Source organism: Myxocyprinus asiaticus, chromosome 28 (assembly GCF_019703515.2).
Source record: "Myxocyprinus asiaticus isolate MX2 ecotype Aquarium Trade chromosome 28, UBuf_Myxa_2, whole genome shotgun sequence".
Taxonomy (NCBI): domain Eukaryota; kingdom Metazoa; phylum Chordata; class Actinopteri; order Cypriniformes; family Catostomidae; genus Myxocyprinus; species Myxocyprinus asiaticus.
The window spans coordinates 24867883-24894173 of record NC_059371.1 but is presented as its reverse complement, the minus strand read 5'-3'; the positions used below and the strand labels follow the sequence as shown (position 1 = coordinate 24894173).

At 36.3% G+C, this 26291-nt stretch overlaps 2 protein-coding genes across 3 annotated transcripts in view; one reads left to right on the top strand and one right to left on the bottom strand.

Moving 5' to 3' along the window:
- Positions 1-26291, bottom strand: part of LOC127419036 (V-type proton ATPase subunit S1-like) — a 691126-nt gene that overhangs the window by 502577 nt on the left and 162258 nt on the right. The gene's annotated exons all lie outside the window — the stretch shown is intronic.
- Positions 1-26291, top strand: part of LOC127419027 (membrane-associated guanylate kinase, WW and PDZ domain-containing protein 3-like) — a 203567-nt gene that overhangs the window by 130751 nt on the left and 46525 nt on the right. Inside the window, exons 3-5 of one of the 2 annotated variants that reach the window (XM_051660052.1) lie at positions 6793-6912; positions 15163-15369; positions 24513-24681. In XM_051660052.1, the coding sequence (XP_051516012.1) occupies positions 6793-6912; positions 15163-15369; positions 24513-24681 (496 nt within the window). Of the gene's footprint in view, positions 1-6792; positions 6913-15162; positions 15370-24329; positions 24431-24512; positions 24682-26291 lie in introns of those variants that run through there. The other variant, XM_051660053.1, reaches the window with a different exon arrangement.

Sequence of the window (26291 nt, the reverse complement as noted above, 5' to 3'; positions counted from 1 at the left end):
TACAGTTGTGTTCAAAAGTTTGCATACCCTGGCAGAAATTGTGAAATTTTGGCATTGACTTTGAAAATATGACTGATCATGCAAAAAATCATAATGATAACAGAAATCACCCAAATTGCCCTGATCAAAAGTTTACATACCCTTGAATGTTTGGCCTTGTTACAGACACACAAGGTGACACACACAGGTTTAAATGGCAATTAAAGGTTAATTTCCCACACCTGTGGCTTTTTAAATTGCAATTAGTGTCTGTGTGTAAATAGTCAATGAGTTTGTTAGCTCTCGCGTGGATGCACTGAGCAGGCTAGATACTGAGCCATGGGGAGCAAACAAGAACTGTCAAAAGACCTGCGTAACAAGGTAATGGAACTTTATAAAGATGGAAAAGGATATAAAAAGATATCCAAAGCCTTGAAAATGCCAGTCAGTACTGTTCAATCACTTATTAAGAAGTGGAAAATTCAGGGATCTCTTGAGACCAAGCCAAGGTCAGGTAGACCAAGAAAGATTTCATCCACAACTGCCAGAAGAATTGTTTGGGATACAAAGAAAAACCCACAGGTAACCTCAGGAGAAATACAGGCTGCTCTGGAAAAAGACGGTGTGGTTGTTTCAAGGAGCACAATACTTGTTGACCCCTCTCCAAACATAGCGCTTTATGGTTGTGACCATAAAGCTCCATTTTGGTCTCGTCACTCCAAATTACAGTGTGCTAGAAGCTGTGAGGCGTGTCAAGGTGTTGTCGGGCATATTGTAACCGGGCTTTTTTGTGGCATTGGCTTCTTTCTGGCAACTCGACCATGCAGCTCATTTTTGTTCAAGTATCGTTACAAGTGAAACACAAGGAGCACAATAATAATTTTTGCATGATCAGTCATATTTTCAAAATCAATGTCAAAATTTCACAGTTTCTGCCAGGGTATGCAAACTTTTGAGCACAACTGTATATACTGTATATGCAGTGGTCGATTTGTAAATTTTTTGAAGAGGGATGGTGTAGTCAATTTTTATTTATTTATATTTAAAATAAATAGTAATTTGCACCTTGAATACATGAGAGTATAAACAACTTAATTATTCATTTCCAAAAAGTTTTCAAACACATTTTTCAAGATTATATATATATATATATATAATTTATGTATTAATTTATATATATTATGTATAAATATTATTAATTTTTGAGTCAAAAATACCAAGAAGTTTTCTCAGGGTTACACCACATGATTTGAACAAAATGTGCTTTTTCATAAAAATGTCAAAATAAATAGATGTTTTTTAAAACTTTTAAAACTTGGTTACACCCAGTTACTTTTATTTGGTGGACAAAAGCATTTTTAAATATTTTAAAACACAGTTGTTTCACTGTTTTTTTTTTGTTTGTTTTTTTTTTTGTTTTGTTTTTTTGTTTTGTTTTTTTAAAGAAATAACAGTAAAAGATTATTCTGCACTAGTCATGCCAACATTTCTTTTTTTCAGGAATTTCCCTTTTTAATGAGACTGATTAAATGTTTTTTTTTTTTTTTTTTTTTTTGCTGTCTCTGGACACCATATGAAATTTTTTGCTTTAAGCCCCAGAAAAATATCAATATGACTTTAAAGTCAGCAATTGAAAAATTTTCATCATAGAAGAGGTGTATTCAAGTAAATGTTTTTTGTGAATTGCATTTTTTATGTATTTTTAATTTAATAGATCAGGACAAAAATGAGCGTCACTTCATTAACCCTTACAACACGTGGCCATAATATGCACGTGTTACCCTCTGTAATTGTATTTTATTATTAATTTTGTGAAAAGAATCCACATTGTGATCATTATTTATTTTTTTTTTAGATCACTCACCCACTGCAGACATGCATTTTTCTACTCCAGTAACTATTTTTATGAAGGATGCTTGAACAGTACAAAATAATAAGCACAGATCAAAAAATAACAAGCATGAATTAAAAATATATAAACACATTTAAAATATGCTGCAAAAAAAAAAAGAAAAAGAAAATTTAAAGCAAAGTCATCAGAATTGCAAACAAAATCATGTTTTCCTTGGTTATATTACTGTTTTTTGTGCTCTCTGACAATTTTGATAATATATTAAAAAAATTGTTCGCTTACGCTGTATTTTTCTTTGTTTTTGTTTCCAAGTTCTGCGCTTGGTTTTCCAAAACTTGTGAGTAGAGTTTCATGTAAATCAGGGGGTGGGCTTTCCAGGTTCAGGTAAGACTTTTAATCAGCCACTTCAGTGCTTTACAACTTCACAAACTCATTAGCTTTCACAGGCATGTTGCTACTTAAACACATCAGCTTTACAAATACAACAAAACGAACGTAACAGCTTCAGGAGCACCATGGCCTTCCTTGTACCAAACTCTCTCTCCTCTGCTGGTGGCGTGGCTGCTTATATGCCGCTCTCCCCATGCTCGCTGGAATTAGAGACAGATGTTACACATAATCTAGCTCAGGTGCAAGCGCCATTACCGCTTTCTCTCTCTCCAGACGGACGCTTGACCATGCCCCCGCTGCCACAGCATTATTTAAGACTTCCTTGTTTGTAGGTTATTGGCTGCATATCTAAAAAAACACACAAAAAACAAGGCTGGATTGGTGTGGATGTTTGATGCATGTTTTTACTAGCTGTACCAATGTAGTCGTGAGTTCAGAACCCAACTTGATCCACTTTTCCATGTTGCTGAATGTGCCGTTATGTACTGATCCTACTTTGGCATCGTTGGCAGGCTACATGCAGTTTCTTTTTCTACGATACTGCAGCGAAATCAGAAATGAATGTCCAAGCGTCCCCACGTCAATAAATAATGCAATAAAATTGGCTTGACGTTAGACGTTCTTTATTCACAACCAGTCGCAAATTTAGGGACCGTCTCTAAAGATACAGGCAACATTGGAGCATACATATCCAAAACATTTACAAACATTTCCATAATATAGAGCAGGGGTCGAAAACCTATGGCTCGCAAGCCTCAAGTGGCTCGCTGGGTGTCTCACCATTCACCAACACATGATAGTTTAAAACTTTCTAGAGATAAGTTTCCTGCAGAAAGTGTGGGTGTGATTGCAAAGCTTGAAGTCAATGAAACTGTTTTGATTTTCTTTCTCCCGAATTTGTCGTACAACCTACTTCTGGTGAACAAGGTTTGAACTGAACACCCGCCAAATGCGGATTTTTCATGCAGAGTATTTTGCTGATGTACCAGCCACTGTGGAAGGCGACCTGTAAGACTTCTCGGAATGATATATTTACAAGAAATTAGACACAAAGACGCGCATTTAACAAAACTATCTGTAAAAATGCATCAACCAAAAATTTGGCTCCTTGTGGAAAAAAGTTTCCTGACCCCTGATATAGAGTATACAACTTCAGTAACATTTGAAGCAAATGACTTACAGTCATACAACCAACTCAAAAGTGTGCATGTAGGTGTCAGCAATAATGCACACCTTTTAGATTTTTGATATAATAATAAAAAATAAAAAAAAAGTCTGTAAGCATTTCTGTATTCATCAGTATTGTAATAGGCCTTGGTATCGGGATCTGGATTTTATTTCTGTCAGTTGGCCCCCAGATAAGACCCTTTTGGATATAACACATTTTTGTAATTGAACGCAATTTTTCCCCCAACCTTCAGTACTTCTGTAACTGTGTTTACAGTACATAAAATTGATGTATTTTTGTGTAAATTTAATAGGCTACTCTTGTTTGGGTGAGGCACAAAGATCCTGCAAAGCAACCTACAAACAAGTATTTCCTGACTTAAGATAATAATTATGACACCAAGGCCTATTACAATACTGATGAATAAATGCTTACAAATGATTGGGCTTTTTTTAATTTTTTTTATTATTATATCAAAAATCTAAAATGTGTGCATTATTGTTGACACCTACATGCACACCTTGAAGTTAGTTGTATGAATGTAAGTCATTTGCCTACAAGTTGTATACTCCATGTTATGTAAATGTTTTTGATATTGGGTGTATGCTCCAATGTTGCCTGTATCTTTAGATACGGTCTCTAAATTTGCAACTAATTGTGAATAAAGAACGTCCAACGTCAAGCCAACTTTATTGCATTATTTATTGACGTGGGGACGCTTGGTCACTCGTTTCTGATTTCGCTGCAGTATCGTAGAAAAAGAAACTGCATGTAGCCTGCCAGCGATGCCAAAGTAGGATCAGTACATAATGGCACATTCAGCAGCATGGAAAAGTGGATCAAGTTGGGTTCTGAACTCACGACTACATTGGTACAGCTAGTAAAAACATGCATCAAACATCCACACCAACCCAGCCTTGTTTTTTGTGTGTTTTTTTAGATATGCAGCCAATAACCTACAAACAAGGAAGTCTTAAATGATGCCTAAACTAAAGACTCTGCTAACTAAATTCATCTGACTAGATACATGTGTTAACGGACTATGATAATGGCCTATTCGGACAACACATTGTTTCCTAGAGCTTGCAGAAAATATTCAAAACAAACACAAGCAGCATATCTATCAACCACAGATAATATATTTATATTCAAGTACCTGTGATTGTCCAGGATTTACCAACTGACGGTTATCCATCTTCATCTACCATCCTGCGATTGAGCAGCAGCCGTCAGAGTCGCATTGTAGTGACGTCACTTCCCCTCTTCGAATGATTGGCTAGAGGAGGAGCTGTCGATCAAGAACTAGTGGACCAGTGGGGACGCAAAACGCCCCCTGATTTACATGAAACTCTACTCACAAGTTTTGGAAAACCAAGCGCAGAACTTGGAAACAAAAACAAAGAAAAATACAGCGTAAGCGTTCAAAAAAATGAAAATATTAGTAAAATTGTGAGCACAAAAAACAGTAATATAAACAAGGAAAACATGATTTTGTTTGCAATTCTGATGACTTTGCTTTAATTTTTCTGTTGTTTTTTTTTCAGCATATTTTAATATTTTTTTTATATATTTGTTAAATATATAAATGTTTATATATTTTTAATATCATGTTAGTTTTTGATCTGCGCTAATTATTTTGATCTGCACTTTTTATTTTTTGATTCGCGCTTGTTATTTTGATTCACACTTATTATTTTTGGATCCGTGACCACAATACTTTTGACGGGATTTTGATCCCATATTTTATGGGCGAAACCCTGAAAATTGTTTGAATTAAAAACATTCACATGTTTAAGTGTACACTCGTCATTGCAATATCTTACATTCTGTTATCTTCTTTTTAATGAAAGACTAAATATTTTCTTGAACTGTTCTCTTGGCCATATTTGAAAGTCCGCGAAACTTTTGAAATCGTGCATTACCTTCAGTGGCGTAAGTTTCATGTGAACACTAGGAAGAACATGTCAACCCATCGCTAAACTCCAACATAGCCTACATGTTTTACAGTGTTTTCAGAAAACCGGTGTCTTTTCACAGTGGAGAGAGAGCTCACGCACTCAAGGTTGCCAGATTGCGTGACTAAAGCGTCGCCCTCCCACAATATATCCAAACTGTACAAGTGTCCAGATCTGATTGGGGGATTTCACCTGTAGAAATCTGGCAACCTCACACATGTCGAAATCTAATTCTGACTGGCTAATTGCCCTTATTTTTAAGTCTTTTATTTTTCAAAAATATTAAATATTTTAGTTGCATGATTAGTTCTAAGTAATACATGACACAACTGATCTAAAGGGGATGGTAAGAGGGGATGGTGGTTGTACAAGGGCAATGCTTTTTAATATTTCTTGCAACAAGGGGGATGCCATCCCCTCGCAGCCCCCCTCAATTCCAGCCCTGTGTATATGTACAGTACATACAAGGGATACTGAACTGTCTGCCGGTGGTTATATATAAACCCTGACAGGATATTGAAATAATGAAATATTGATTGTTGATTAATGAAATATTGATTATTGATATTTTATATGTTAAAAGAGAGAGACTACAGAGTGATACCAGAGACAAAACTAGCACAGTGTAGTTGTCAGCGACAACAATGGTCAAATGTACAGTAAAGTGGTTAATATTTTGTTATATCATAGTATAGTCATTGTTTAAAATATTTGACCCCAGAATGCAGCAATTGATTTATCAGAATTAATTATTCCAGAAAACTGTACTATATAATTAAAATACTTGGCACACAATTACACAGTAATCTTCAAATAATTCACACCTACATTTGTGGTAAATTGTGACACAAGGTTTGACTCACATTCTTAGAATGATTGGTACTTAGAATTACTTGATCTTTGAAATGAAAGTATTGTTTTAGGATGGGGCAGACAGGGGCAGCCTTTTCTTCATAGGTATTTAAGACTTTCTGCTGCAGTGCATTCTGAAGCACTGTATGCTGGTGTGGACTGCATTGTGCTGGGATGGAAGGTAATGTGCTTAAGCAGCTGGGTTTCAGATGGCAATTTTCATTGGGCTTTTTTTTTTTTTTTTGTACAACAATGTTTTTGGTGACATTTTAACATTTTAAAAAACAGTTTACTAATCATAAACTAACAATAAACTCCTCATGTCTGAGTTTCAGTGAAAAAAATGGCCATTGTGAGCACTGTCTCTTGCTACACTCACCAGGAAGGCAAAATCCATGTTTACCACAATGAAATGAGGTTACACTAATCCATTTATAGAGTTATATTCTTCTGTCTCTGATTGACAACTTAAGATAGTCTGTTTATCAAAAGCGTTTCCTTTACTTGATGTACGGTACATACATGTATACTGTGTACACAAAAGAAGCAATTTCATCTAACAGTTTGTGACTCTTTGTACTGTTTGCCTTTGGCAGGTACCACGAGGCAGCCTCGAGAAGGGGAGGTTCCAGGAGTGGACTATAATTTCATCAGTGTGGGGGACTTTCGTGTGTTGGAGGAGAGCGGACTGCTACTTGAGAGCGGAACCTATGATGGTATGCAAAATGTGTAGGAACATTGAGTGCCAAGGATAATTCCTGTGGGCATGTTATGCAGTTTTATTTTGTGGAGAACACATTCTTAACTAGGTCACCTCAGTTGATGTTAGAACATAATTGTCCTTCACTCTAAAATTATTGCTTTCTTATTTTCTAGATTACAATACCAAAACTTTATGTGGGTTACAGTAATGTGTAATTGCTGAATCACAACATGTTTTCATGTTAATTAAGGTAGTCAGTTGTGCTAAATGTTGATGCCCCCAATATTCAGACTAGTGAACAAATATGGATTTTTCTGGAATTCTAAATTCTGGAATTTAAAATATATACTTAGGCTAAATTTTGAATAGATAATTTTGCAGAATTACAGTAGGGGCCATTCACACCGGACACATTTTTGCATCCTTTTTCAATTGTTTTTCTTTGCAAACACGTGCTAGACGGATGTCTTTAACCATTGTGCCACGTCTCGTGCAGGAGTGGCACATTCTTTTGACATCTTGTCAACTTAGAAAGAACATCAACTTTTAAACACGCATCTCAAGACTTCTACGTTATGTTATATTCTTTGACCTAGAACTAGCTTTTGTCTAGCACAAGAATGTGTTTTGTCTGAACGGCCTCTAATTCTAGTACCACTTAATGTTTAGTGTGCCCTGAAATAAATCACACATAATTGAAACAATTTATATTAATAACCCATGACATTTGTCTTGCAAAAATTTTTTTATGCCAACCCTGTTGCATTCAAAATGTTTTAAGGTTAAATGTGCAGAAATGTCTAATAACGGCCTTAGCGAGCAAATAGCATTGCACCGTTCCACGTTATTTGTAGTCTGTATTCTTGTGCTTGATAGTTGGCATTGCATAGTCTTTTTATATTTTGTATATACCTGTAATTCCTCTGCTGACTAACCAGAGGTGAACCAGAGGGCTTCAGCATACTGCGATTCGATTCATGTTTTCTCAGTAGTATGTCTAGAGACTCACAAGGTCTGAGTTATTAATGCCATAGCCTCTCTGTCTGTGAGTCTTTCACTGATAAGCCCAGAAGATGCTTAGCAAACCAACACTTCAACACTGGCCTATGACTGTGTGGGAAGGTGGCAGATTTGGTTAATGATCCGTAGGTGAGTCACCAGGTGCCCTTGTTTAATGAGAAGTTCTGATTGTAGTTCCCAGGGTAAAAGTAAATCTGTTGAATGTGGATGTCACAGTGAGTGATTTTACTAGGGCCTTTCCATCTACATGACATATCTCAGTTGTTTTTTTAGACTCTTATGATTTCAACCTGAAGGATAATTTCACACTTACCAATCCTGGTCAGTGATTTCTTGTCTTCTCATGACATCTGGCATGAGCCGCTCTACACTGCACAAGATATGATGCTTGAAACCAGCATGATTTATTGAGCCAATAAATGTATATTGTATAATATGCCTACATTATACCAACTTGTTCTGAACATCCTTACAATGATACATTTGGGGAATGATTATAAAACCAAGGGTCTACAAGGGGAAAAATAAACCAAGGGTCTTCAAGGGTAAAAATTAAAGTATGTGTTAAATAAAAAATACATTGAATTTTATTGCCTGTTTAATGTCCAAAACAACTTCGACCAAAGCTTAGGTTATGAAGCTAAAGTTCAGTTAAATATTTCATTTTCCTCTCTATGTTAAAATTTATTAAAGGGATAGTTTACCCAAAAATCATTTCTCATCTTGCCATCCCAGATGTGTCATTTTCTTTCTTCTGCAGAACACAGAAAAAGATTTTTAAGAACATCTCAGCTCTGTAGGTCCTAACAATGCAAGTGAATTGGGACCAAACTTCTGAAGCTCCAAAAATCACATAAAGGAAACATAAAAGTAATCCATAAGACTCCACTTGGTTTAATTCATAGCTTCAGAAGTGATATAAGTGTGAGTGAGAAACAGATCAATATTTATGTCCTTTTTTTACAATAAATCCCCACTTTCACATCCTTTCACATTTTGAAAGTGAAGATTTATGGTAAAAGAGGACTTAAATATTGATCTGTTTCTCACCAGCACCCATCATATAGCATCAGAAGACATAGATTTAACCACTGGAGTCTTATAGATTACTTTTAAGCTGCCTTTATGTGAGTTTCAGAAGTCTGGTCATCATCCACTTGCATTGTAAGGACCTACAGAGCTGAGATGTTGCTTGGGCCAAACAGTCAGCTTTCTCCTAGTCAATAAATTGACTTTGGTGCCCATAAACACTTGTTCCTTAAAATAGTACAGTTTGATCTCATGTTTGGGAATGTTGCCATTACCCTGTGTTCTCTTCCATCTTTACAATGAACAAAACACTTTCTCATGGGCCATCCTGTCCTCAGTGAATCGACATTGTAGTGTAGTGGAACATTCCATGCAACAAACTGTTCTTCCATCTCTTCACAAGCAGAGGAAGAGAGTCTGTCCTGGTTATACTGTGTGTGTGTGTGTGTGTGTGTGTGTGTGAGAAACAGGAAGTCCTTGTTGAGTCTTTTAAGATCTCCATGTAGTCCTGAGCCTGTAGGCTTGCTGAAACTCTCTAAGGGCCCCAGTACCTTTCACCATTCTTGTAAACTATCTATTCAAGGCCATAGTCAAGCAAAACCTCTAAGCTAGAGAAAATGTTTTTTGCCTGCAGGAAGGAAAGTGTTGGAGCGATTTGTGTGTGTGTGTGTGTGTGAGAGAGAGAGAGGCTGAAAACAGCAAAACTCTGCTGTGGAGGATAAGGAAATAATTGACCAGATTTTTGACATTCCCAGAGCATGATGTAATCAATGGTAACTGGTTTGCTCTCTGCAGACAGCACTGAAGTTTTGTGCTGTAAACTACCTTTTTACAGAAGTGACTGAAAATAATGATAATGCCACTGGAATCCCTCGAGGGAGGTCTTATGCAAATTTCTTTACTTTTCTAATGATTATTACAATGTTGAATATTGAAGGACACCCAACTAAGAGTGATGCATGTAGACAAAGATTACAGACAATACCACGTCCACCTACCATTCCATGAGAAGTGAGCGATGATGACAGTTGATGCCAATCAGACACTCATTCCCTTATATCCCCATGTTACCAAAGGGTCATCTTGTCTTCCTCTCTGGAGAGGCTTTGTTTGCTGTGACATCCAGAGAACTGCTGCCAAACCTTTCTTATTTCTTTGTGAGCAGGCCCCTTCTGCTGGGGGGGGGGGCAACCACATATTTGTTAAAATGATTTGGAAAAAAGTTGCCTTAAAATGTTAATGACATCTATTTATTTTCCCATTTCAACCAATATCCTTTTCATAGCTTTCTGACATACTGTAGGCTTTATCCAGTATCTCAAGCTTGTACTTAACCAGTTTTCTCACAGGTTTTGCACCCACACAAAGAAAAGGCAAACTCAACCACTGATTTAAACCTTCCTAGTCAAATACTTCCTGCATTGTTTCTGGTACAGCAGATGGCTTGACTTTCTCTTGCCTTTATGCATCAGTGAATAAATTGTCACATAAACCAGTAATGGTCAAATGAAGATGCTTAACTTTGTAAGATTTTCTGCATACAGGCCTTTAGAAACTTTAGCAGACTCATATGCAACATAATAGTGTCTGAACTGCATGTTTTGATTTGTATTTTTGGTGAAATTGCACTGCAAGTTTTGAACTTGAGTGGGAAAAGGTTAAAGATGAGTCAGCTCTCATTTCATTCAGGTTTAAGGTTGTGTGTGCCTGTATGCGCTTGTGTGGGTGTACTGTTTGTGAGAACCTCATTCATGGAAAATATCAATGACAGGTCTGTATTTGTTGTGCTAGTTGATCGTCACGGGTGAATTGGCAACCTCCATCAGTTCATCGGGTACGCATGAGCAGACATGATGTTATTTATTTGACATGAAACACTTAAATTTCAAGTAACTACCTGCTATCAGGCTGTCTCTCATTCCTCCTGTGTGTCATTCAGTAATCATTGGTGAAACGAAGATGGTTTCAAATCACCCCCATCGCTCTGACAGCACCCGGGCATCTCCCACAGATTAATGCTAACAAATATTATCACGCATCTCAGTGGACGACACTCCCCTCCTCTGTGCCGTGATTTTTTTTTTAATGCCCATTCATCAAGGATGGCGCAGTGCGCTGTTTATGAGCGATCCATCATGCTGTGGCTGTTTGACAGGTTAACCTGGAGGCTGTGACATGGCATGATTATGTTCATGATTTGATCACTCTTGTCTACTGTGTGAGGTGCTTGGGTATAATCAAGACATTTACTGGAAAATATGTCTGACAGTGCTTCCGTGCAAAGCCTAAATGTTGTAAATACCTTTGGTCAAAATTGAGTTTTGGGGGCTAGAAAGGAGGCGCTAAGGGGTTTTAGAAAATTTTTGAGAAATACAGATATTTTACAGTGTTTTTTTAACAGTAACCAAATCTGCGTATTGTTTTATGTAGAAAAAAAATTGCTTTAACTACAAAAATCCACACTTTTTTCCAATTTTGTTTATTGAGCCAGTTTACTTGCATACCAATACGCTGCTTACTCCCAAAAATCAGCTTATTCACAAACCCGTGTTTACATGACATTCGAAAAATTTGCTTTATTCTCTGCTTTTGACATCAAACCCTGCTGTGGCATGCACACACCACGTGCGCACTTTGGATATAGCTGGAAAGAACGGCAGTTAAGGTGTTTACTTGCAAAGTGAAATCGGCGTAATGGACAAAAATGTATGTGTGTTAATCGGTTTATTCTTATGCCGTTTCTGATCTTACATCGATAAAGGAATGCAGTTTAATGAGTTTTCATGACCACACACATTGTCAGCTTATTAAGCATAATCGGTGTAAGAACGTGCATGTAAACACACTCATTATTGGCATAGTTAACTGAATTTTGCCTTTGTATGGTAGACTGCCTTCCTGACCCCTCCTTCCTGGGGGGTAAACAGAGGGCGGGAATGTTAAAAGTGAGAAAATTTGACCCTGAATGACCGACAGCATTAGTATTCCACCAACCAAAGAACTTTTAGTGCTCTATTTTATATAAATAATTGTACATTGTCCCTGTGACATAATTTAATTGATTGATTGTAAGATGAGATTGTAAAGTTATTAGGGTAGCACTTTATAATAAGGTTACATTTGTTAACATTAGTAAATGCATTAGGTATCATGAACTAACAATAAACAATATATTTTTATCATATTTATCAATCTTTGTTAATGTTAGTTAAAAAAGACAATTGTTCATTGTAAGTTCTTGTTAGTTCATAGTGCATTAATGTCAACATATACAATTTTTACATTGAATAAATGTGTTAGTACAGTATATGTTGAAATTAACATAAAAAAAATAGAAATTAACATTAACCAAGATTAGTAAATGCTGTAAAAGCATTGTTCATTGTTAGTTCATGCTAACTGATGTTGTTAGCCAATGTTAACAAATAGAACCTTATTTTAAAGTTACCGTTATTTGTGATGGTTGCTAAAGTTTGAACAAATCCCTAACCCTGTGTATAAAACTTAACTGTGCATAACCCGTCATGCACCATTTGTGTTGTAGATACAGTATGAATGATATCTCAAATCATGTGGCTTGTTTTGGAGAGTTGTGCTATTACTTTTGCAAGTGATCGGACTTACGATCACCCAGTTTTTTTCACCCAGTGTACTGTACGATTAAACAGGTGAAACAGTCCAGTAGGCTTACATTGACAAATGTATCACAGTATCATAGATAAGCAACCACTCTAGTAACCACATAGCAATGCCCTGGCAACCACCCACAACACCCTGCCATCTTGGCAACAGTTTTTGCATGGGCATGCACCACTCACCTTTTCATCATAAAATGTTAAAAGTAGTTTAACTGTGTATATACTGTGTACTGTATGTATAGTCTATACAGTAACTTGTTTACTAGAGGGCGCCATACATCCTTTAATATGTCAGTAAATCCGCCATGTATATAACAAGCTGTTTGTGGTCACAACATACACTCACTCTATACAGCCACACCATAAAACTGCATAAGGAGTTAATTGATTGTGCAACCTGATCCTTCTCCCATGGACTACTATACCACTGTATGGTGTGACAGGCATGATACCAGCATCTTGACCCCTCTGTCAAGCTCCTGAAGTTTGCAGACGACACCACGGTCATTGGCCTCATCTGTGACGGTGACAATTCTGCATACAGACGGGAGGTTGAACAGCTGTCTGTCTGGTGCGGTCACAACAACCTTGAGCTGAACACATTCAAAACAGTGTTGATGATATTGGACTTAAGGAGGAATCCCCCTGCACTTATCACTGCATAACTGCCTTTGAACTTATGCAGTTTTGGATGCTTCATTCTATCCAGTCACGTACGTTCCTATAGGCATTTTAAAAGTAAGCAGGTTTATTACACACATGACCTCCCAGCTGTTGACAGTGATGATATCAGATGTTTACAATGTGAAGTCTTTAGCTCCCTTATCGTCACTTTAAAGTTAAGGGTGTAATTAATTGGGCTGCATAGACATATCATCTGTTTGGCATTCTCTTTAATATCAACAAACACAGCTGCAGGTAAATTATTAATGGCATAAAGATGTAATTAAATTAAGTTCTTTTAGGAATACATTGAAGTCAACTCTGTGTCTTGAGATTTTGAAAATAATGCAATATGCCATATGAGAGTGTAAATACTGCTTAATTAAGTATTTAGAGTGCAGTGCTAAAGGCAATTGTCAGCACTTCTAACTTTAATTTTATTTTTTATTTTCAAAGAAATGTACCAGTTTTTTTTTTTTTTTATAAAGACAGTGGGCCTTCCCTCTGACAAAACTTTGAAGACGGTGCCTGCACTTGTCACAATAATGTAAAATTGTGATTTTGTTGTTACTTTATATTTCGGTGGCTTAATCCAAGGAATATTTTATTCCACATATAACTGTATATGTCGGAAGTATTTGATTTCTACTACTCGATTTAAGCTATGTATTGTATAGCACTTCTCTTTAAATACATTTAAAAATTGAATTTTATTTATTTGTAGTTTTTAACTTGTTAAATTGATCATCATCCTCCATGATGCAATGGCGAGATGCAATGGCGACCCCTAAGGCATACACCCCTCTTTGAAAGCCATAGTTAAACCATCTTTCAGGCAGTAAAATTGAGCCATGCTGTATTTAAAGCAAAAATGCTTCTCTTTAATTTCATTGCATGTCCCCAAACGTCTAGAACATGACAACACTTGTAAGATGGAGATGATTGTGATAGTAGAGTACTTGATGTTCCCAACTCCCCAAATCTCAGAGCTGTCGAGCACATCAAATGAATCAGTATTCTTCAGAGTTGTCTCTTTCCTGTCCTCCCTTCTAATTCTGTCAAGTAGCCTACATGTATGTTTCAGTGAATTGTCGAGAAAGCTTGCATCAGAGAGAGACATAAAGTGCTACACCGGTGTAGATTCCCATATGGTGACATGATACCATTCTCACACCAGGCAGGCATCCAAATGCAGGCACAGGGCAATAAAGCTTATAAGATAGACCTCCTGCCTCTTTGGGGAGTGGAAGAACCCATGCAGCTAGTCTTAATCTCTTGTGGAATACCGTTGCCAATAAATAACAATAAAATGGCAGAGTGCTGCGTCTTGGTTTAGAGGAAAGCAGTAGGGAGTCGAGCTTCAGTGTTGACGAACAACGGACAAAACTTGTAAGTCATACCAAAGAGTGTGAGGCAGCAGGATATATTGCAAGATCGATGTTGGTATAGTTGCTGTTCTGCAAGTTTAGCAATTGGCCAAGCCTGTAAGATGCAATGCTTTTGGAATACCTTTTCTGTCTGATTGAGTTTTGGTTGGCTTAGTTATTATTTACATCTTATTAAACATCCACATATGACACATCTGTGAAATACATTTGGGAAAGTGGCAGTACCACCTCAAACCATTGTCTAGCAGTCAGTGCACATGCTTTGACACATTGAGGCTTGATAATGGCAAAAAATAAGTGGCAAAACTAAAAGCTGGTGTGCAATTTCTGTGCCACTAGTGTCAAAAGTGTGATACTATGCAATAGTATTTTAACATAAAACACACACACACACACACACACACACACACACACACACACACACACACAAACACTTTAGCTTAAAAAGGAGATAAAAATTCTGGTTAGAGAATATCAGTGGGGCAGTTTCCTGTAGGTTAACCTTTTTTATCTCTTCCTCTGCAGGGAACTACTATGGCACCCCAAAACCCCCAGCAGAGCCCAGTCCAGTGCAGCCGGACCTGGTGGACCAGGTTCTGTTTGACGAGGAGTTTGATGCAGAGGTTCAACGCAAACGCACCACATCTGTCAGCAAAATGGATAGAAAGGACAGTGCAGCTCCTGAGGAAGAGGAGGAGGAAGAGAAGCCAGCCATGGTTAACGGGCTCACAGGTGAGACTAGTATTACATACGTGTGTTGAAAGAATAGCCAGCAGTCTAAATGATTTTTTTGGTGAATTGAAATAGATTCTTAAAGGCATATATACAGTGGCCCAGGGGTGCACAACACAACTAAACTTGCAAAAGTTGAAAACAAAATGGAAATAAACCACAGCACAATGAAATTAAGCCACAACACAATGGAAATAAGCCACAACAAAACAATATTAAGCAACAATACAATAAAATCAACAGAAAAAATATTTTTAAATAATTAATTTTTAGTTGTTTTATGGCGTAAATTTGACTTATTTCCATTGTGTTGTAGAATAATTTTGTTGTGTTGTGGGTCTTTTTTCCCATTGTGCCATTGCTTTTCTGTTATGTTCTGGCTTAATTTTGTTGTGTTGTGGCTTATTTCCATTTTGTTGTGGCTTTTCTGTTTCGTTGTGGCTTATTTTCAGTGCGTTGTTGCTTTTCTGTTGTGTTGTGGATTAATTCCATTCAAAAGTTTGGGGTCACTTACTCATTCTTTATTATTTTTTTTCTTCACATTTTAGAATAATAGTGAAGTCAACAAAACTATGGAATAACAGAAATGGAATTATGTTGTGACTAAAAAAATCTAAATAAATCAAAAATACATTAAATTTTAGCACCTTCAAAATAGCCACCCTTTGCCTAGAATTTGCAGACATGTACTCTTGACATTTTCTCAGCCAACTTCTTGAGGTATCACCCTGGGATGCTTTTTAAACAGTATTGAAGGAGTTCCCATCTATGTTGGGCACTTATTGTCAGCTTTTCTTTATTATTTGGTCCAAATCATCAATTTCAAAAACTTTTTTTTTTAAATAAAATTTTAGTTTTGTAATGAAATAAATTAATATGTTGACACAATTATATTTTTGTCTACAAAACTAATTTCAAACATTTAAGCATACACCTTCAGATCAAAAGGTTTTTAAGATCACATGAAACGTTTCAGTCAAGTGACCCCAAACTTTTGAATGGCAGTGTAATTGTGTTGTGGCTTTTCTGTTGTGTTTTTGTCTTATTTCAATTGTGTTATGAATTAATTTCATTGTGTTGTGGCTTTTCTGTTGTGATATGGTTTTATTTCTGTTTTGTTGTGGCTTAATTTTGATGTGTTGTGGCTTATTTCCATTATGTTGTGGCTTTTGTCTTGTGTTCAGTGTTGGGTGTAATGCATTACTAAGTAATTAATTACTGTAGTTAAATTACTTTTTCATTGGAAAAAGTAAAGTAAGGGATTACTCTTAATTTTTCAGTAATTTAGTTACAGCTACTTCTGGTGTAATTGTGTTAAATACTGTATAGACTATAGAACAATTATATATAAAACAATAGTGAATTTAAAATAGAAATGTAACATCTAATGTTAAAATAGGTTTTCTAATTTAACGCTGCCCCCTTAAATTCTTTGGCCAGTTCATGAATCATTTATTTGATTTTATATGATTTATTTGAAAGAATTAAAAGAACAGTTTCTATCCTTGTATTTTTCATCTGGTCGAGGTTGATAAGGGTTTCAGAAAGTAAATAGTAATAAGTAATGCAATTACTTTTCTGACAGAGTGTAACAGTTCATGGATGGGCATGGAGGAGGCGGGAACCGGTAGACATGAAGAGTGGTAAACATAAAGTTTTAGTGAGAAACTCAACTTAAAACAAACGTAAACAAACACAGACACATATGCAATGCGGCCGCTTGTGTCTCTCTCTCTCTCGAACCAGCGTCTCTGTCTGCCCTTTATCTCGCTGTCCCGCTGATCAGCTGATTCACGCCCTCCTCCTTGTCACACAGAGTAACTAGTACAGTAATCTAATTACACTGTAGAAGATGTAATTAATAGTTAGTAATAAATAACTTTTTTAGAGTAACTTACTCAACACTGGTTGTGTTGTGGCTTACGTTTTGTTGTCATGGACTCCACAAGTTTGTGCAAAACCTAATGATGCATGTTATAACTGGATGATATGTCAGCATCTTGTGTGCTTGAATGGAAGGAAAGAAATCTGACCTTTTGTACAAATTAGTTAACATGGTCAATGCCACTAATTTGCTTACTTTTGATTAGTGTTTAGACAGTGCAAATTTTACACCATAATATTTCTTTGTTTTTCATTTTTTAGGTTTAAATGAAATAAATCCAGGTTTCAAACTTTTGACCCCACTGTATGTAGTTACAGTATTGTAATGCACCTCATAGTATCCATAGTATACATCATATGGACGAGAATCAAAAAATCAATACTGTTCAAATGGTACAAATGCAACTCTGCATAGTTGAAAGATTGGATATAACTTTGCAAAGGCACTATTAGTGAGTGTTATGGTTGTACCTCAACGAAACAGTGTTATTTGCTCTCATGGCAGTTTGCCTGCTATGCTTTCATTGTAAGTATATTACTGTACACATGTTTTCCCTTGATTTTTGCAAGCTGAGCGACTTTATTTCTTGTGGAAATCAACAGCAGATGCTGTCGATAGAGCTTAAGTTGTTATTTGATGCTGTCCCCTGTGAGGACAACATGAAGTGCTTCTCAGAGGAGTCCTTGGATGTGCAGTGAGTTGTGTAAAGTGAGTAGAGCACTCTGCACTGTGGTGCTCCAGTGCTTGGGGATGGTATGCCTGATGTAGGCTTTCCACACATGCTGTTTCCTGTCACTCAGGAAGTCAGTTACGCACTTCTACAGGGCTTCCATTACTACTCATTTTTATGATTCGTCCAGAAAAGTAGTTGACTGGTTAAGGGAATAGGTTTACCAAATGTACTCAAATGTACTCACCCTCATGTTGTTCCAAAGCCATATGACTTTCATTCTTCTGCAGAACACAAATATAGATATTATAAAGAATGTTGTGATTGCTTATTTCCATACAACAGTTGAACTTTAAAGGGGTCATGACCATACTTGCCAGCACTCTAGATTTTACCGGATTTCTCCTGGTTTTCGATCCCTCCTCCTGCTATACTCCCAATTTACAATTTCTTCCGAAAAACTCACGATTTTCCACATCCACACTTTACCCATGAGAATGTATTAGACCTCCAGCTAAGGTTGCCACCCATCCCGTAAATTACGGGATCATCCCGTATTTAAATATGAAATGATGCATCCCATATCGAATCAATACGAGAAGCGATATGTCCCGTAAGATGGTCAGATGGCGCCACGGCGAAATCGTTCCAGATCGTTAATTTAACATTGATATGAGTTGGAAATTTTTCATACGGTGTTAAGGGGTCATCTGAGAAGTCCACACATTGTGCTGAAACTTGCTAATAATGTGGAGAGTGTGGTAAGGGACCGTCTGAAAAGTCCACACATCGTGCTAAAACTGTGGGGGGTTTTTTATTGAAAAACAGAAGGTTCAATATAAATGTTCAATAAGATGTACAAAATTACACAGATCCAACAATGTATGAATACAATCACTGAGTCATAAAGACAAGAAGGAAAATAAATAGTTATAATAAAATAAATAAAATAAAATAATAAAAAATAAAAAAAACGTAAAAATACATGTAAACCAACACAGATGTTTACATAAATTGTTTACAAAAAAAGTTCTCAGCATATAAGAAAGGAGATACACTTTTCATTATTAATAACTCAAAAAGCATTTATTGCTAAAATTGTAAAGTACGTGGTAAGGGACAGTCTGAATACATGGTCAATTTCTTGGTATTATTCATCTTCAATGTAGTATTAGTACATACTTATGTAGTCTGCGTGGTTTAACTACTCCCTATGGGGGCAACATCTTATGCTGGGGGGGACCAGAAACTCCTCCGGCTGCCGTTCCTCACACAAATGAACAACGCCCCCCCCACCCCCCCTATTTTTCACAATCCGATGTTGGCAGGTATGGTCATGACATGAGGAATAACATTTTCCTTGATCTTTTGACATATAAGAGGCCATTGTACTATAAAAACACTGTAAGTTTCAGAACTCAAGTGCTGATTCATCCACCACACATGCTGGTGTCCCAGTGCCAGGGTGGAATGATTCAGACGAGCAGGCTTTGATCATGACTATGTCAGCAAAATCGTATCAAATCTTTTTTGCCAATATATGCACTTTTTCCATCTCCTTACCTCCTTTGCAAGTGTACAACCAGTAAATCTACATACAGTATAGAGGAATTGCCCACAAGCCCTGCTGCATATAGAAGCACACACACATACTTTTGCTCAGCAGTAAATGGGGATGTACCATAGACTTCTATAGTTTTTATATAAAGCTAATTACTATAAACTAACTCTAACCCTAAACCTAACCCTAACAGAAAATTTTTTATATTATTAAAATTTTAAAAATCATTATTTAATTTATTTATGGGTTGTTTTGTTTTTAATGAGAACATCCCAAAATGTCCCCAACAGAATGTTTTGTCTGATTTGGCTCACTTTTGGGTGCTAAATGTCCCCAAAATATTGCTAAGTACACTAACACACACACACACACACACACACACACACACACACACACATACATGTTTACTTAGCAGACAATTAACCCTTTCATACGTACCGTCACATACGGTTAATAACTGTGACCTGCAGAGTAGCGACACACATATGTGTTTCTGCAAGCTTCCAGATTCAAATTAGCTTTCGCACCAACACAGGCTGCTATTGTCAAGTGTCTGTAATTTATATTTGCTCAAACAGTTACTCATACTGTCTTTTAAACCACAGAATACATTTATTTTATATACATACATCCAACTCGTCACCAAAGTACCACAAAAAAAGTTTACAGCTGTTATACGCACAGTCAAATCAAATCAAATCACTTTATTGTCACTCAACCATATACACAAGTGCAACAGTGGATGAAAGTCTTGGGTGCAGTTCAAAGCAACATAGCAGTCATGACAGTGATGAGACATATATCAATCTACAATAAACATCAGAGTTACACAACACAATATACAAATAATAATATACAATGTACAGTATACAATACACACAATATAGAATACACAGTATACAATAAAAATTATATATATAAATGTGCAGTAAGGTTGTATAGTGTTGTATTGATATTCAGGCTGTCGGTTGATAGTCAGTTGCCAGTGTGTTGTCAAGAGAAATATAATTATGACAGTTAATACATCAAACGTGATCTTCCTCCGATGCGTGCTGCCATTTGTTCACATTAGTAGCGGTTGTCATTCGTCAAACAAACAGCTACTCAAAGAGTCTTTTCAAGCACATAATATGTTTATTTTATGTAACAAACAGCCTAATTGTCACCAAAGTACCACGATAACAGTTCACAGGTTGTATATGCACAGCCATCATATCTAAACGAGATCTTCCCATGTACGGAGCAACGTCTACTTATTAGGTGCAGATGCGGTTTTCATTCATACAAACAGCAACTCAAACAGTCTTTTCAGGCATATAATACATTTGTTTTATGAAACAGACAGAAAACAGATAGTTTGTGATAGCCAAACTATCACAAAAGCCCCACGATAACAGTTTAAAACTTGTGTACTCACAGTGAAAACATGCTGATCGACCTTGATTATCCGATGCATGCAGCCAAGCCTGTTTATATTAGCGCTTGTCTCTCTCTCTCTCACACACACACACACACACACACACACACGCCTGAGAAGTCAAACAGTGCATATAGGCAAACAGGACTGCTGATATTATTTGTTCATTTTTTTTTTTACAGCTATAAAAATAAAACAAATACAGTACAGCAGACATAACCCATTTTTTCACATGTTTACTATATTATATACAGTATTTTATGTAATTTTTTTATGACAAGAAATCAAAAATTTTAATAAAAAAAAAATATAAAAAAATACTCCTCTACACTCTGCCCACCTCTACCGGCTGTGCAGTGTCACTTGCTAAAATAACTCACTTCAGGGGGCACTGCAGGGGAATTTAGACACTACTCATGAAAAAGTTAAGCTAATAATAAAACTATAGACCTAACCCACAGCCCAACTTTACCTCTAAAAGACATTTTTTTAGAGTGTTACAGGTTCAAATAATTAATATACACAATGTTGGGGAGTAACGGAATACATGTAACGGGATTACGTATTTAAAATACAAAATATAAGTAACTGTATTCCACTACAGTTACAATTTAAATCATTGGTAATTAGAATACAGTTACATTCAAAAAGTATTTTAATTACTGAAGAGATTACTTTGCATTTTATTGTCATTTGTTTCATTTAATATTTAGTCCTTTCAGATGGAAAACATTTATACATATAAATGATGAGATCCAAAGTGCATTTGAACAGCGGTGAAACACTTTCTTATGATGTGTTACATTCATACGAGCAGACGAAGAAATAGAAATAAACCTTGTGTAAATTGTCAGCTTTATGCTAAGCTAAAATGCTATTTCTAGCCATTTTACATGCACATGATACCAGACACGATCATATTTTTTTATCAAGAAATTTCACGTTGGATCATAATTTCTTTTTTCTAGAAAGACCTTTGATATTAGGGCAAAAATCATATTCTTGATCATAATTTTTGTATTGTTTTCCTGTAAAAAAATCTTAAAATCCTTAAAACAAGATCAATTAGATTCATCTTGTTTTAGAAGCAACACTGCATAAGATATTTATGTTTTTCAGAGAATGTATTTTTAACATATGTATTTTGTCTTACTGTACTGGCAGAGTTTTTATAGTCGAAACAAGTGAAAAAATCTACCAGTGCTGAAGAAGTAATCCAACGTATTTAGAATACGTTACTGACCTTGTGTAATCTAATGGAATACGTTACAAATTACATTTTACAGCATGTATTCTGTAATCTGTAGTAGAATACATTTCAAAAGTAATCCTCACAACCCTGCTTATACACTCCTTGGGTCATTTCTAACACTTTTCATTTTTGTGTCCTTTATCTGATTGGTATGAGACTTGGTGACTATTCCTCCACTGGTTATCTGAACACACACACAAAAATGGTCTTGATTCGATAAGTCTAAGTGGTCGTAAAAAAAAAAGAAAATAAAGAAACACTTGTAATCTTCGGGTCAAAATTGCAGGTCAGAAATGAAGGGGTGAGACTATAAAACATCAAGAGTGCAAATGATACACATCTACACTTTCACACACTCACAAAAACATTTACTGGCAAGACTATAACACACAGCAATTTTATATAAATGTATCGAATAAAGTAATACAAATCAGCCACAATGCAGAACACACACAGAGAAATTTACATTTACATTTATTCATTTGGCAGACGCTTTTATCCAAAGCGACTTACAAAAGAGGAAAACGTAAGCGAATCATCTTAAGGAGACAGTGGTATGAAAAGTGCTGTATTACAAAGTTTCACTAGCATCAGAATAGTATTCAAAACAGAATAAGTGCAACAGGAATTTTATTTATTTATTTATTTATTTATTTTAATGACTGGTTAAGTGCTCATGGAGAAGTTTCCTCATTTTACAACCAGGGATGAATTAGTGAACCTCTGCAGCCATTAATGGATATCCTTGTCAGTTTATGTAATTTTTGGCAGCAACCCCAAATGCACACGCACACACACACACACACACACACACACACACACACACACACACACACACGCAAGCGCACACATATACAGATCAAGTTTATATTTAGGTATGGGAGCTTCACCTTCCAGACAAAACACTGCATCTTTCTGTTTCTTGTTGGTTGTTTTCTTGACAGTTTTATAGATTTACTTGAGTTTTTGAATTTTGATGTTTGAAATAAATTATAGGCAACATACTTTTTCTGTCTTCTCTTTGTAACACCATGTTCAGATTTTGACTGTAATCATAATGTGGCATCATTGCAAAAACTGTCATTATAAAACAACACCTCAAACCAAATGCAGAGCTTGTAATAATATCTAGAAATGATCTTCTGTACAACTAGGGTTGAATTAGTGATCTCTGCTGCCATCTAGTGTTTAAACTTGTCATTTTATTAGATTGTTTTTTTCAGTAGATGGCAGCAATCTGCCCCAATGTATGACATTAAATATTTATTAATAATGATATAACTTAGTATGAATGTATTAAGATAACATAAAATCTGTTAAGGAATGATGTAATTTAGTGGTAAATAAGGATACTGTAAGATTACTAAAGCGATTTTGTCACACTGAAATCATGTTAACATATACAGTGTAATGTTTTGTGGCTCTATCTACCTTTGAAAGTGTGTATTTAATGTTTATGGACTGGTCCTGTTCACTTCCATTGTATGTGCCTTACTTTAACAACCTTGCTTTTGTAAATAAAGCATTTTGTGGTATAAACATTATGCTGCAAATGCTGTTAATTGACCTTAATAATTTTTATTTTTTTATAAACTGCTGTCAAGTTTGCTTAATATGTATTGAACCCAGAGTATTCCTTCAAAAAACTTTATTTGCTTATTTTATTATTATTTATTTTTTTCCAAATGAGAACGTCTGTGAATGTTCCTGAGGGAGGTTTTGTCAGGAAATATTTTTGTTATTACAATTTTGTCCTCAAATTAAAGCTAAGTACGTACGTAATTTTACAGGCTTTTTCTGTGTCAAAGTCCCTTTAAGATAACAACCCCAGGCAATCCCTTTCTATGTAAGCAAGAGGCATTTAAGTACAGCGTCTTTCTACATACCTGAATGAGGAAAGTCCAAAACATCTAAAACAAAAAAGGCGATTGGTTCCTTTAACTGAAAGGTGGGACTTTAAGCCGCTATATTGAGTGTACCGTCTCCTCCCCCTCTAGCTGCTCTGCATCTGTTCACATATGCAAGCATATTCCCTCTCTATCTGTCTAACACACAAAGACAAACAGACACACATTTGTGTGACAGATATCAGCTTCACGGAAGCATCGTCCAGCTCTGGCCCTGCCTGAGAGGCGGCCCTTGAACATCAGTACTGGCATGCAAATCCAGTGGCGCTTGTTGTCTGCTTTCTCTCTCTCTCTCTGTCTCTGCCTTCCTCTCTTTCCGTCTCATAAGAAGGTTGGAAACTTTGTTCTGCAGTGCTAGCGAGAGTTGAAGTATGTATTGTTCCCCTTTCTAATTTGTTCTCCTAACCTCTTTTTCTCTCTCACTCTGTCCTCTCATTCTGTCCTCTCAAAGATCATAAGGAGGGACTGGACTGGAGGAAGACAGTACCCAGCTACACACAGTCCAGCAGCAGCATGGACTTTCGCAACTGGAACACACTGCCACGTGATGAGGGCCAAGACCCGCTGCCCAAGAACTGGGAGATGGCCTACACAGAGACGGGAATGGTCTACTTTATAGAGTGAGTTGCTTGTGCAGTTTACTGGGCCAATTAGGCACACAGTTAGTTTGTGATGGCTTACTGTGATGGATCAACATGCTTGTTGGTGCAGGACCAGCATGCTCATCAAGCAATCGGTTTTAGGGTTTGGTTTAGAGTTATAGTGAGGATTAAGGCTGGGATTTGGGATTGAACTACTTTTGTATCATTTCATTGCAATTCTTAAGAAATCATTTCCCTCTGATTGTAAGGGTGGTTAAAAACTGCAGGATGGGGCTTGCAAATGCATAAATGTTAAAGATGTTGTTCCAGGAACATGTCCTAGGCAAAATCGTAGCCAACATCAATGATGGATGGATGGTGACATTCTTGGGCCATGTCCACACTAATACATTTTCTTTTGAAACTGCATTGATTTCGCTACGTTTACGCCTCTTGTCCACACTGGAATGGCGTTTTCTTCCACTGGAAAAGGGAGCATTTCGAAGATGCTCTCCATTACCTTATACTTTAGAAAAAAATGACATTAGAGTTTTCAAATTAAACGGATTAAGGTCAAAGTATACTTCGGTTGTCCGCGCTGCTGATCGCTCTGCGCACAGTGTACTGTAAGTGATGTAAATTTCGTTATCAGCAAAGTCTGCATTGACTGTCCGCGTGCATCCCAGATTTTCTCTACACGTGAACAGTCCCCCTCTGTGAGCATCGACTGCACATGTGCCTGCCATTGATTGTACTAAAAGAGTCAGGGACTAAAAACGGTTCAAGGAATGAAAACCAAAACCAAAAAAACAAACTATTTTTTTTCTGCAGAACGTAACTGAAAACAGGAACAAAGTGATTTACAATTGTTCCAGAGAAAAAAAATATATTTTTAAATGCTGGTAACTGGTTATAACCAGTAATTTCATTCCAATAATTTTTTCATGAAACCAAAGGCCAAAGTGTTTATCACAGTAATTTTTTGGAACTACACCACTTCATGTTGCCCATAAAAATGAAACATGTGTTTTGATCCTGAAGGAAACTGCTGCAACACATTTCTTTGCCTAATTGATTGTTGTGGATGTTGCATTCTGTGAATGAAGACCTTTTTAACAACATTTTATTTATTTAACTATGCATATTGTATAATTACTACATACTGTATATTGTACATGCATGGCTAATCCAGATACAAATAAAACATGATTAGAGGTAAAAAGTAAATATCTCAGTTGTTTCCAAGTCTTCACTGAATTATTGTTAGATATGATGCATTAATACAGATTTGATGCTGCCGGGTTTTGACTGTGAAGCAGATCTGTTATTAAAATTATACTTAACTGCTAATTAACTGTATGCTTGTTATGATTTCTATGCTGATAAATCCACCACACAGGAAAAAAATTAATTGCCTATTTTAGCTTATTTTGGTGAGGCACTTCCCTTATTTTGAGCTTGTTTTTCCAGACCAGGTTGCTTGTTTAACTTGTGAGATCTGATGACACTACAATTGGTATTTCACCCACCCTTAGCGTAGAGTACTGTCATTTTTTTAAAGGACTTTATTAACCATGCTTTTATTTTGTTCTAACCGGTAACCATTTGGAAAGGAGGCTGCAGAACTTCTGAACGAAAAAATACAGTTT